General features: G+C 36.9%; 1 protein-coding gene across 3 annotated transcripts; it reads right to left on the reverse strand.

Moving 5' to 3' along the window:
* Window positions 1–1,316: 1,316 nt before the first annotated feature.
* Window positions 1,317–12,738, reverse strand: LOC125246100. Of its 3 annotated transcripts, none has more exons than XM_048156954.1 (5): window positions 11,523–12,734; window positions 11,039–11,108; window positions 10,012–10,189; window positions 6,808–6,973; window positions 1,317–1,771 (listed from the first exon to the last, which is right to left on the reverse strand). In XM_048156954.1, exons 1-4 carry the CDS (start codon window positions 12,294–12,296, stop codon window positions 6,814–6,816), a joined length of 1,182 nt encoding a protein of 393 aa, XP_048012911.1. In that variant the 5' UTR covers window positions 12,297–12,734; the 3' UTR covers window positions 1,317–1,771; window positions 6,808–6,813. The 3 variants fall into 3 exon arrangements, with proteins under 3 accessions (XP_048012911.1, XP_048012913.1, XP_048012912.1); XM_048156956.1 differs by lacking the exon at window positions 1,317–1,771 and adding an exon at window positions 11,408–11,441 and having other exon boundaries at window positions 6,948–6,973; window positions 11,523–12,738; XM_048156955.1 differs by lacking the exon at window positions 1,317–1,771 and adding an exon at window positions 11,408–11,444 and having other exon boundaries at window positions 6,948–6,973; window positions 11,523–12,737.
* Between the last annotated feature and the right edge of the window lie 40 nt (window positions 12,739–12,778).

The raw sequence follows: 12,778 nt of genomic DNA on the forward strand, positions 1-12,778 counted from the left end.
TCTTCTGTAATAAACTAAATGTAATATTAAAGCTGAATTATCACGGGGGCACCAGCGAGTACCGCATGGAGTAGACGTATTTTTTATGTGTGCTTCATTTCCCTCGATTATTCTTTATTTTTTAACAATATTCTACTGTTAATTTTTGCTCATTGTCAGCCTTAATGATCGCAGACATTATGACTAAGCCTAAATCAAAGAAAGGAGATAAATCAGCTGAGGATTTAGGTGAACAAGGCGTCAGTCATGCGATGCACAGGCCGTTGCTAGCCCCACGGACCCTGTTAACCTCGCTGACATTATGGAGGCTATCAAATAAATGAACGGCTCCATGAATGAAAGATTCTTTGGAATCTACGCTGTCTCAGGCTTTGGCGACGCTGCGGGAAGTTACTTCGCGAGTTACGGAACTCCAAAAGGCCAGTGCAGATTACGAGGGCTGCATTTCTGAACTTGAGGCTCATTGTCATGACTGGTTCGAAACATGTAAATCTCAAAAATTTACCGTAAAATTTACAGTAACTTACTGGCAACAATTAGCCAGTAAGTTACTGTGAATATGTTTTACAGTAAGGGTACTGTACTTCCATTTACAGTATTTTATGTATACACTGTGAAATCAAAAACAATTAAATACTGTGATTTTAGTTGTATTTACAGTAACTTACTGGCTAATTGTTGCCAGTAAGTTACTGTGAATATGTTTTACAGTAAGTGTACTGTACTTCCATTTACAGTATTTTATGTATATACTGTGAAATCAAAAACAATTAAATACTGTGATTTTAGTTGTATTTACAGTAACTTACTGGCTAATTGTTGCCAGTAAGTTACTGTGAATATGTTTTACAGTAAGTGTACTGTACTTCCATTTACAGTATTTTATGTATACACTGTGAAATCAAAAACAATTAAATACTGTGATTTTAGTTGTATTTACAGTATTGATTGTTTTACTGTAGAAGAAAAAAAATACTGTGATTTCAATTGCATTTACATACAAAAAACAGTTAAGCACTGTTTTTTATGCATTGTATGCAATACAGTACTATAAACAGTAGATAACAGTTAATCACTGTAAATTCAGTTTCTCGCTGTACAATTTAAATACTGTATCACTGTGATTTAATATTAGCCATCATTAAAAGAATCACCCATATTCTAAAACATTGCAATCAACTGCAGACAATAAGAAAATTGTTAACAGTTATTTATTTAAAAACATTTGGTCAACAGGAAAGACAAAACAGGTACAACATAAAGGGATAATGGACATTGGACAACATGCCATTATACCATCCAAAGTTAACGTAACATTCTGTGTTTGTAATTTTTAATGGCGTGAAATCTATTATCCGCGTATTCTACTGTTGCTAAATTTAATTACAGACTGAAGAAAATTTTACAAAACGAGGCTATTTCATTACAAGTTTTATAATGTTACAGAGCAAACTGTTACTAGTTCATTCACTAGTTCCGCATGACTGGTTGCTATGGCAGAACAATAATGCAAATTGATACAACACGGTCAAAAAATGTAACTACTTTGAAGCTGTGCAAATAACTGATTATTACCACATTCTAAAGAGTAATAAGTAACACCATGGCAATACTGAAATAAAATAAACCATTGAACATAAAAAAATAAAATATTTAACATTTGCATGAACATTTAAAACAGAAAGGAAAATAAACTTCCCCTGTCACTTGACAAAGGTCTATGGCCTCTTGCATGCCCTGACCTTGGAGACCTAGAATCCTAGTTGGAGCCCTGAAATTAAAGAAGAAAACACATTAGATCGGCTGAATGGTTTCGAAAATGGTAAAACTCAACAGTTTAACTCTGGGGGAGTTGTAAAACGAGCCTATTTCCAAAAAAAGTGGAGTGTTCTTTTAACAAATACAACTTTTTATTTTAATAATGTAGGCTACTAGTAAATAGTGATATTAACATTTAGAAAGATTAATAAATGCTGTAGAAGTGTAACTAATGTAGTTAACCAGAGTTTAATAAATGGAACCATATAGTGAAGTGTTACCAATTTGGGTAGTCATTTATAAGTCATTTATAAATGATTGATAAGTGATATACTAGTATTTTATGAATGTTTTATTAATTCAGTTATGAGACACTTATAAGTTATTAGTTAATGATGAACAAGTCATTCACAAAACATGAAAATATACGTTCATAAATGATTGACAAGTGTTATGCTAACAATTTACAGATGTGTTCTAAGTTATCTTAATCAAATAAATCAAACAGATCATTAGTAGATGGTTTATAAGTTATTAGTTGACAAATTATTATAAATGATAAATGATGTATGCATTTATGACAACATTGTTTTAGTATCATTATCTTAATAAACAATTGTTATTCATGAACAAATGATGAACAAACCATTAGTAAATGATCAGTATATGATTTATTGATGAAGTTGTAAGCTGGTCTGTGTTCAAAAGCACAAACAGGCAGGTATGCTAAAGCACTATTTTTAAGAGGAGTAATTTATTTGTTTTGAAGTGGATAAACATTTATAAATGCCTTACAGTCAGGTGATTCCAGTGGATTATATTAAATCATTTCACTCATCAGCACAGATTTGTGTTCTATGTGGAGTGTGTGGGATCTAGTGATAAAGTGAACCTCTGAACCGGTTTTACCTTCCACTGAAGCTCACATCAGGTGCACAGAGTTAAACACTCCATGTGTCAGAGAAGACAGCCGTCTATACCCTCACCAGTCAGCACTCACACTGCAGTACACACTACAAAGTGTTCAACACCTGTTATAGATGATGTGTAAACGCATGAATAAATAATTTACAAAGCTTTCTGCATCCCCTATTCTAAAGTGTAAACTATTCTTCACTTGTAAATGTGTTACGTATCATTTGTAGATCTTTCTTTCCTGTTACAAATTATTTGTATATGTATACAAGTCATTTATAACATTTTCTGCATCCCTTATTCTAAAGTGTAAACTATTCATCACTTATAAATGTGTTACTCATCATTTGCAGACACATGGAGTGTTTAACTGTGCACCTGATGTGAGTTTCAGTGGAAAGTAAAACCGGTTCAGAGGTTCACTTCATCACTAGATCCCACACACTCCACACAGAACACAAGTCTGTGCTGATCAGTGATGCGCGGGTTGATCCAAAATGAGCGGGGGCCTGCGGTCACCCGCGGTTACGAGTCATCCAAAAATATTTTTAATGATATTCGGGCCGCGGTCGGTCGGGTCGTTTGAAATAAAGATGCCAATTAAACCTTTGTAATTTTCAGTTTTACTTTCATGGGTATTTGTGAACATTTATTTATGGATATTGTAGCCTCGGTCTTTGGCTTAGCCTACCTGTTTTTGTTAGTCTAAAATGCGTTAATAAATACTTTATTAACATATTCTATCCCTGCATTTTGTGCTTGTGAGAGCTTCAATTGGGCATTCACGTGGCGAAATAGCCTAAGCCTACTAATACAAGCGGGAAATCCTTATTTACCTTTTGAATGTTGAGCATTATTAACTTTTGAATAAATGCAGACGAAGGCCCGATTTCCCAACACGTTGTACCATTTTAATAGGCTACTTTTAAACGCATATAGGTCAGTAATGTCAGTTTTATGCATTTTCTGAGAGGGGGCGGGATTTTTGTTGGGAAAGTCGGGGGAGAGATGTACACTTCGACTAGACTGGATAAACACATGCAGCATCTTAATTGTTAAGAAAATGAAACGAAATAAATGAATAAATCAAGCCTTTATTACATAACACTAGGCTATATAATACAACATTCAGAAAAAGAACAGTTTGCGCTCCTAAGAGCATTTACTACTTTTAAAAAATGCGGGTCAGGAAGTGGGTCGGGTACAATATTTTCCTTTTTTTTTTTTTTTTGCGGTCCGAGTTGCCGGCGGGTTAGTTAAAAACGTCGGTCGGTTGCGGGTTGTTTATACACTGACCCCGCGCATCACTGCTGCTGATGAGTGAAAGGATTTAATATAACCCACTGGAATCACTTGACTGCAAGGCATTTATAAATGTTTATCCACTTCAAAACAAATTACTCTTCTTAAAAATAGTGCTTTAGCATACCTGAATGTTTGGGCTTTTGAACACAGACCACAACTTCATCAATAAATCATATTAACATTAAATAATAAATTATAAATGACTTATAGCCAAATTAATAAAACATTCATAAAATGTTAGTATATCACTTATTAATCATTTATGAACATATAATCATGTTTTGTAAATGATTAGTTCATCATTAACTAATAATTTACAAGTGACTTATAACTGAACGTTATTATAAAGTGTTACCGAAATGTTTCATCACTGGATAGTTGTTTGTTTGTTTATTGAAAGTGTTTTTATTTCAGCTGATGCGGAACAATTTTCAGAGTACATAAGGCAACTTTTTTTTTTTTAGCACAATTCACACCAAGCGGTAATTCAGTGGAAACAAAATCTCTGAATGCTCGACATGAACTTCGATCTTCCGATCTTTTACCATCATGTCAATTCTCAATTGATTTTGATTAATATTTACATTTATGCATTTAGCAGACGCTTTTATTCAAAGCTTTATTTTTTTATTATTCGACCTGAATGCACTATTCAGGCTAACATTTATTACCTAACATGTGAACACACAACCTTTTGCGCTGCTAACGCAATGCTCTACCACTGAGCCACAGGACTGCACGCGACTTGTGGAAGAACATTGTAGCCGGAGCTACTTTTCTCTGAGTATGTCTATGGCGAGTCACGCAGTTACTGTGATACTCTGCGGCGCGTCCTACCAGTTCGGTCTGAAATAGTCCGAATATAAACACGTATTATAAGTGTACCATAATGAATCAGGGTAAGACAAAAACACGGTTTGGAAAATGGATTCATGTTGTATATTCTCATTATATAATTTTTGTAAATTTTGAACACAAAAAAAAGTTGCGGACTGCAGCTTTAAAATCAACAAAAAAAAAAATATATAACAGAAATTCAGGCCCTGATATTTATTTATCACCCAAAAGCCAGTATTAGTTTTCCTACACTGTTCATAGGCTTGCAGCCTCCGTGTTACAGCTAATGCTGTGAGATTTTATGTATGTTTAATCTTAAACATAAAATAACCTGATCATGTTTGATGTTAAGTTAAGCGACTGTTCTGACTTGCATAAAAACCCTGTCTATTCATTTGAAATATAGAGTTGGGTTCTGTTTTAATGTACCCAAGTGTACCGAAAATAAAAAGAGTTTAATATACAGGTTTGTGGCTCTTAATTTATTTTAAGAGCTGTGAGTGATTTCCTCTTTGCCTTTTTTTTTGTCGTTTAGACGCGCACATGAAACCGAAAGTATAATTTGCTCATCTCGTTGCATGCGCCTCCTTGGGAACAGCACCTCATGAGCATATTTTTGTGTTATTAATAGTTATTTTTATTATTAAACACGTCCTGCAATTTAGCAACAGTAGCTAGACTGCATTTTACAACAATCACTGAATGCTGAATCTGATTCTGTTGTTACGTTTAAGTTTTAGGGAAAAATGAGAGCGTAGCCTACTGCTGCAAAGGGAATTAAGTTGCACTATACAGAATGCAGCTATAGTTTTTAATGGTTTTACCTCAAATATATTATCATTATAATCTTTGGAAGCCAAAATCTAAAATAAAATCAGAGTAATCACAAATATGAAGTGTAACCAGGCTATGTTTGAATGTTTAGTTCTGTCCTCCGTCGTCACACATTAGGGCTGTCATGTTGTGCACGCTGTGGAGATCTCTCTCTCTCTGGGACTGCGAATAGCAAAAATGCATCACAGACAAATGGTTTAATATTATGGTATATAGAAATGGCTGGCGAAATAAAACGTCTTTATAGCAATAATAACATTACGTGTATTTTTCCAAGTACCGACAGCAGAACCGATAACGTCCGAGCTTATCGATACAGCGGTCTTTCAAAATTCAGCCCCGGGGCCCATTTAATACCGGCTTTCGGTACCCACCCCTACCCAGCCCTATATGTTAATGGAATATTTTTATGAATGAATGGCGTGTATCACTGATATTAGTAATATAGCTACTGATGTCTCAATGAAAATGTTTAAGAATCAATATCAGTTTTGCAAAAATGAGAATCGATTAAAATAAAATAAAAAATCTATATTTTTTTACCCAGCCCTAATAAATAAGGTAACAGTTTATGTTTTACTTACATATATGATTTAGTCAATCAAGAACAATCAAAAAGTCTCTCTCTCTCTCTCTCTCGTCAGTTAACGTTGATAAGCTACATTGTCTTGTTTGACTTTCTTTGCCATTTACATCTGACTGAACTACAAACTTTCCAATGACGTCTGGTTAAACGGATGCGCTCGACTAGCTCACGCGTCTGTCCCGCTGCACACTCAAGCCACAGCACGTTTTTCTCTTATCAGCTCTCGCACCAAAGCAATGTTGTGTTACTATATTTCGTTTAATATTCCACTAGTAAGATAGATTTACTTCATAGACTGCCTTTTTTATCCCCATTATACCCTCTGTTGTTGTCAGTGTTTCTTTTTCTAAACACAAACACTGTTTACAGGCCTGGTATCATTTGTTGGTATCGGAGTAAAAAAAGTTTTACGAGTACACTGAGCTCAGTATCGGCCCAATATCGATACCGGTATTGGTGCATCCCTAATAATTATTATTATTATCAAATTATGATTAATTATAATATACCCACATATGCCTATATTATTAATTATATTATAATTATTATTAAAGCTATTATCAGAACCTCACCTGTATCTAGTCAGCTAGCAAATAGAACTCCGTGAAGTCCCTGATGAAGGAGATTACATGGGGGTTCATGTATGAAGTCTTCCGCTTCACCACTCTCCCAGTCGTCTTGCTCATCTGCTCCTTGGCAGTGCACTTGTTGGAGTCAGGATTAATCCTAACTAAAAACCTATGAACATGAGTATAGGAGTTAGGGGATGGGACAATATGTACACATTAATGAATAACTGTAAGTGCAGTGAGCAATGTAGAGTCATACATAAGGCCAGCTGACAGAGGCATTTCAAATCTCAACAGGAGTTAGTCAAGGCTGTCTACTTTCTCGATTACCATTCCTCTTTGAAGGTCGACTAGATCATGCGGCAAGCCACTGACAACAGGCGCAATGGGATCCAATGGACCCCATTTACTCAACTGGACGACCTAGACTTTGCAGATTATATCACATTACTGTCCCAAAAACACCAACAAATGCAAGAGAAATTGAGAGAGGTAGAACAGAAGTCAGCTGAGACAGGTCTCCACATTAGCACAACGACCAAAGTGCAAACACAAAGACACTGGCCAGCTTGATGGTTAACCACAAGAATAGGCAAGGCAAGAGCTGCATTTGGCATGATGGGGCCCAAATGAAGAGTACGTAACATCACATTCAAGACCAAACTACGGCTATTCAACTCAAGCATTAACACCATACTCCTTTAAAGATCTGAGATGTGGAAAACAACAAAGAACCTCCTGAACAAGCTACAATTCTTCAACCACTGCCTAAGATATATTCTTAACATCAGATGCCCTGAAAAAAATGAAGAATTAAGAGCTTAATTACTCCCAAAAGGTTTTATGTACGGAATATAGTGTGTACATGCCCAACAGTCCTCCTAAAGCATTCAAGTTGTTAGGAGGCTTCAACCTACACTATTAAGATACTCAATATACTTTACATAATAGGGCTGGGCGATAAAACATTAACAATACATATCGCGATAGACATGTAATCAATATCAATAAAAAATGCGTTCGATATTTAATTTTTTTTCTTTGTCGGAAGAAACCAGAGGTTGCAAAGCAAGTTTGGTTACATGAACAAAGGCACTCACTCTCTGGTAACCTAGCAACGTAGGGAGTAACACGTTACCAGCCAATCATGTAACAGTTTAGTTGCACCATATCGTTGTCTTGTGATGGATTCTTCAGTAACAGAACCGGCGTGGAGTGATAAGTGGAAAGCCTTATTTGATCGGTGAGTGATGTAGAGTAGATGACTGACTGCTGCGCCAATTCTGACAGGTGCCCGCACATGTTACTGAGAGAACGAGCAGAGAGAGAGAGAGCGCCTCCTCCGGCCTCGCGCTCACACTCTCACAGTCTTCAAACTGTCTTGCTCTCCCTCCCTTCTTCGCGCATATTAATTAAAATTGATATTACCATCAAAATCAATTGAGAATTGACATGATGATAGGTCGAAGACTGAAGTTTCACGTGAAGCATTCGGAGATTTTTTTCCCTGAATTACCGCTGGGTGTGAATTGTACTAAAATAACGTTGCCTTATCTTCTCTGAAAAGCGTTCCGCACATTTAGCTGACATAAACCACACTTTAAATAAACGAACAAACACTATCCAGTGATGAAATGTTTTCTGTGTTGACACAAATCTTGTGCGATGTCCTAACTACCGGGATAATCACACGTGCTGTGGCCACGTCATGATAGGTGCGCATTATATTTTCCTGCTTTTTTATCTTTTGCCAATCACACCTATGAATCAGAGGAAGGTTAAAGGATTAGTTCACCCCAAAATGAAAATTTTCTAATCATTTACTCACCCCAAATGCCATCCAAAATATCCAAGTCTTTCTTTCTTCAGTGGAAAATAAGTTTGAGGAAAACATTTCAGGATTTTTTCTTCATATAATGGACTTCAATGGCAACTAACTCAGTTGGTTGCTATTGTTTCCTCAAAAAACTTAATTTCTTTTCCACTGAAGAAAGAAAGACATGGATATCTTGGATGGCATTGGGGTGAGTAAATTATTAGGACATTTTCATTTTGAGGTGAACTAATCCTTTAAGTTTAAAATAAAAATGTTTAAATGTAATATATTTTTCTCCTGGTCATTATTTTAAATAGGTCATAAAAATATCAATAATTATCGATATGGACCAATATGAAACACTTATATCGTGATACAGTTTTCAGCCATATCGCCCAGCCCAATTACATAACATTTTAAATAGGGGTGTCAAAATTTATCGTTTCTACGATGCAGATGAGGACGATACGGTATCGGTTCAGTAATAGACCATAACCGATTATAATGTACTGACACTTTTCTGACGTCATTTGTCGCATATGTGCTTTGTCGCGGTAGCATACAATGGCAGAGGGAGGCGAGACGCAAGTGCGAGTAATTAAAGATGCTCCAACTACTTTTAAAGCCTACATCTGGGCACATTTTGGCTTTTATGAACAACCTGGTAAGCACGGCCTGCAGAAGACCCACTGTGTGCGCTCACGTCACGCACAAATAGAATATGCAGGAGGTAATACCACTAACTTGATAAACCATGTTAGCCGTTTTCACCCTGAGCTGTTAACACCTGGCAGAGCCTGACTGCTTTTAGAGATGCACGGATGAGCTCCAACACCGAATCCACAGCCACAAATAAATCATCCACCCGCCCCAATAATTTTCTCTGACTTAAGTATCCGCACCCGATGGTCAAATTACTATTATTCTGTGTTGTTATGCGTGATTATAAATGGATGATCGCAACCTTCAACAGTGGATCTGCTGATTCGACGGTTGATGCGTGCATCTTTAATGGTAACATAATACACTGATTAATAAACGCTGCTTTTAAATGAACATTTCTTTAAAACAATTTATATGACAGATTTTCCTTTTCTAAATGGCATAAACAAGCTTTACTCCCAACTGGAATGTCACTGTTTGAACAGGCACACACATGCGCACACACATCACTTTTGAAGAAAAATGTAAAATTGAGAATGCGGTGCATCGCGATGCATCGTGATATCGAATTGAACTAAATCGATGACATGATAATCATAATCAAACCGAACCGTGAGACCAGTGTCAGTTCACACCCCTAATTTTAAAGGGAGAAGATGATTTTGAACAGCTTTTCAATTGTCAATTTGCTTTTACACTGCAATCAAACTATTTAAGATAAAAAATACCTCTGAACAAACTCCAGTGTTGTGCTGGCTTCCACCTGATACTCTAGGTTGAATACATAGTAACAGGCGAAGAGAGCGGCCAAGGCAGTGGTGAAGTCCGCCATGTGAGCACCAGGTGGGATTACGACCCTCCCCTCGATCGACAGCATCCATTTTTTTGCAGTCAGGATTGTCTCTCCTTAGTAAAGACAAGAGTCATCACAAAAATTATATTTCATAGCAATACATTCTATAAAAGCATATTCTATTTTCTCCACATAAACTATTGTAAAAACAGCGCAGGGAGCATACATATCTTCGAAGCAGTGCATTAAAGGATTAGTTCACCTCAAAATGAATTACATCGAAAGGTCGCGCTCCATGTCGCCAGCCATCTTTGGGTATTTCCACCGGCGATATCGAGCGCAACCTTTCGACGTGATGATGTAGTTCCCAGCTCAATCCTAACATTGTAGTTAAAAAGTATATAAATTATATTTTTTTTTAGAAAATGACCAATCATTTTACTAGAAAAGACCCTAATCCTCAGCTGGGATCCTGCACAGCCTGTTGAAGCACTTCAAAGATCTTTGAAACTGCATTGATTTGGACTTCAAAATGTTGGTTACAATTGAAGTCCATTGTTTGAAGAAAAATCCAGAAATGTTTTCCTCAGACTTAATTTCTCTTCCACTGAGGAAAGAAAGACATGGATATCTTGGATGGCATTGGGGTGAGTAAATTATTAGGACATTTTCATTTTGAGGTGAACTAATCCTTTAAGCAGCAATAACTGGTTTGGTGATAGAAAAACAATGAGTGATACAGGCATAGCAAGCAATCTGAAATAGCAATCACGGCATTATAGGTGGCTACTAAAGATGAGAGATTACTACACATAACTTTGTTTTGGAGTGACTGTGCTGTTACTGACTGGTGCAGAGGCAGAGAATGACACAACACACATTCACTAGTATTTTCCAGAAACTTTGCTTTGCTTGTGCGCTATACATTCAAAGGATTCGTTAACATTGAATGTGAAACTTACCAAGCATGATGATCCTTGGAGTGATTGGGAGAGACAGCTGGGCCTCTGCGTCTGCAAGAGTGGTAGTCTCCTATGCCAGCAAAGATAAGAGTTACTTGAAACAAGGTAGACTGTATATTATCTCTAGGATAGAAAAAGCTTTTTGAAATTTGTTAGGTTTACACAAAAAATTAACTAAGTACCACAATAACTTTATCAATTACAACACTACATCAATTTTCTCTTAATTAAAATATTGTCCTCAAGTGACTTTACCCAGTATTTACCCAAGAATTGAGATAGAAGCTTGCACCATGTGGGTTATATTGTGAGGTGAGGTCTATCAAGGAAAAAGTGCACAACCACCAATAACATAAACCTGACACAAACCTGTATTTACTTGAAAAATTGGAGGTTCATCAACCTGCTTTAACAAAATGTGCAATAAATGTGACAATTAATTGTTGAAAACTCCAAAAAAGATTTAAATTATTAAGGTACTTACATCAGCAATGAGAAAAAGTGACTCCTCTTGCTCTTTGAAGTGTGCCAACATCACAAGCATCGCTGCTAGGCCATCAGATCCTTCTCGGTCCTTCTTTATGGCTTCCTTCAGAACAGCTCTTACTTCTTTCCTCCACTTTGTAATCTGACTACTGAAGAAATCCAGGAGTCTTTTACCCTTTTTGTCCAGATCTTCATTCAGTCTTGTGTATAGTTCAACATTGGTGAGAGTGGTGAAGTGTGACAATAAAAACTTTTGTGAAAAGAGAAATGGCCACTCTTTACCCACATCCAGAATGCTTGGGGAAGGCTTTGCATTGATGTATTCCCGCTGTTTGGCATAAGTGATTGCCATTAGGTCTTCTACCCTTCCTCTCTCAGTGCCCTTTAGTCCCTCTCGGCTGAATATATCCATCATCTCAAGCTTCTTTTCCACTAATGATGCTGATGTTTCCCCATCTGGATAGTCCTCTGGCTGCCAACGAACACACCCATAACTGTCGATTCTTGCACATGTAGCTACTGCTGGCTGGTCATCATCACCATCCTCATCATCTCTCTGGGTGCGTTTGTGCTTCCTCAGACGGGAAAGAGAGTTGCCTCGATTCAAATATTCTACTCTGGTTTTGAGCTGATTTATAACGCTGAAATACCCACATCCAATTAGCTCCCCCTCTTCATTTTTGTCTAAAAAGCTATTTGGATATTTTTGAGTTATAGCTTTAGCTACTACCACACACTCTCTGCGAGTAGGGTTCAAGGAATGCTCTCTCATCGCATCAACAGTGACTTTTATCAAGTGTCTGCGGTCATCCGGAGCTGGCCTCTCACCAGCATCTACTGCTCTTCTAAGAGTCAGCCTCACTTTGTTCCATGGCACCTCAAAACTGTTCACCCATGCAGAGATGGGACTGATAGATGATATGGGGCATGTGCTGGAAGAGGCAGCTGACAGTGGCTCAGACGATGAAGGGCTCAGCTGGGGATTGGAAGGACCTGCATTACACACGTATGAGTGAAAGCACAGAATAGTCAGGTGAAAATAAGGTTTGACCCTTAAAAAAAATATCTAACAAAAGGTTTCTTAGTGGTTTACAATAGTATCAGATGTACTTAAAGGTCCCCTAGAACATGTTTTTAAAAGATGTAATATAAGTCTAAGGTGTCTCCTGAATGTGTCTGTGAAGTTTCAGCTCAAAATACCCCATAGTTTTTTTTTTAATAAATTTTTGTAACTGCCTATTTTGGGGCATCGTT

Source organism: Megalobrama amblycephala, linkage group LG14 (genome assembly GCF_018812025.1).
Source record: "Megalobrama amblycephala isolate DHTTF-2021 linkage group LG14, ASM1881202v1, whole genome shotgun sequence".
In the NCBI taxonomy this organism is placed as follows: Eukaryota; Metazoa; Chordata; class Actinopteri; order Cypriniformes; family Xenocyprididae; genus Megalobrama; species Megalobrama amblycephala.

Coding starts and splice junctions, on each gene's coding strand:
- LOC125246100 (XM_048156954.1), bottom strand. CDS start 12,296: ATGAGAGAGCATTCCTTGAACCCTACTCGCAGAGAGTGTGTGGTAGTA. Junction 10,190..11,038: donor TCCAAGGATCATCATGCTTG/GTAAGTTTCACA, acceptor GTCTTTACTAAG/GAGAGACAATCCTGACTGCA. Junction 6,974..10,011: donor ACACTGGAGTTTGTTCAGAG/GTATTTTTTATC, acceptor TCATGTTCATAG/GTTTTTAGTTAGGATTAATC.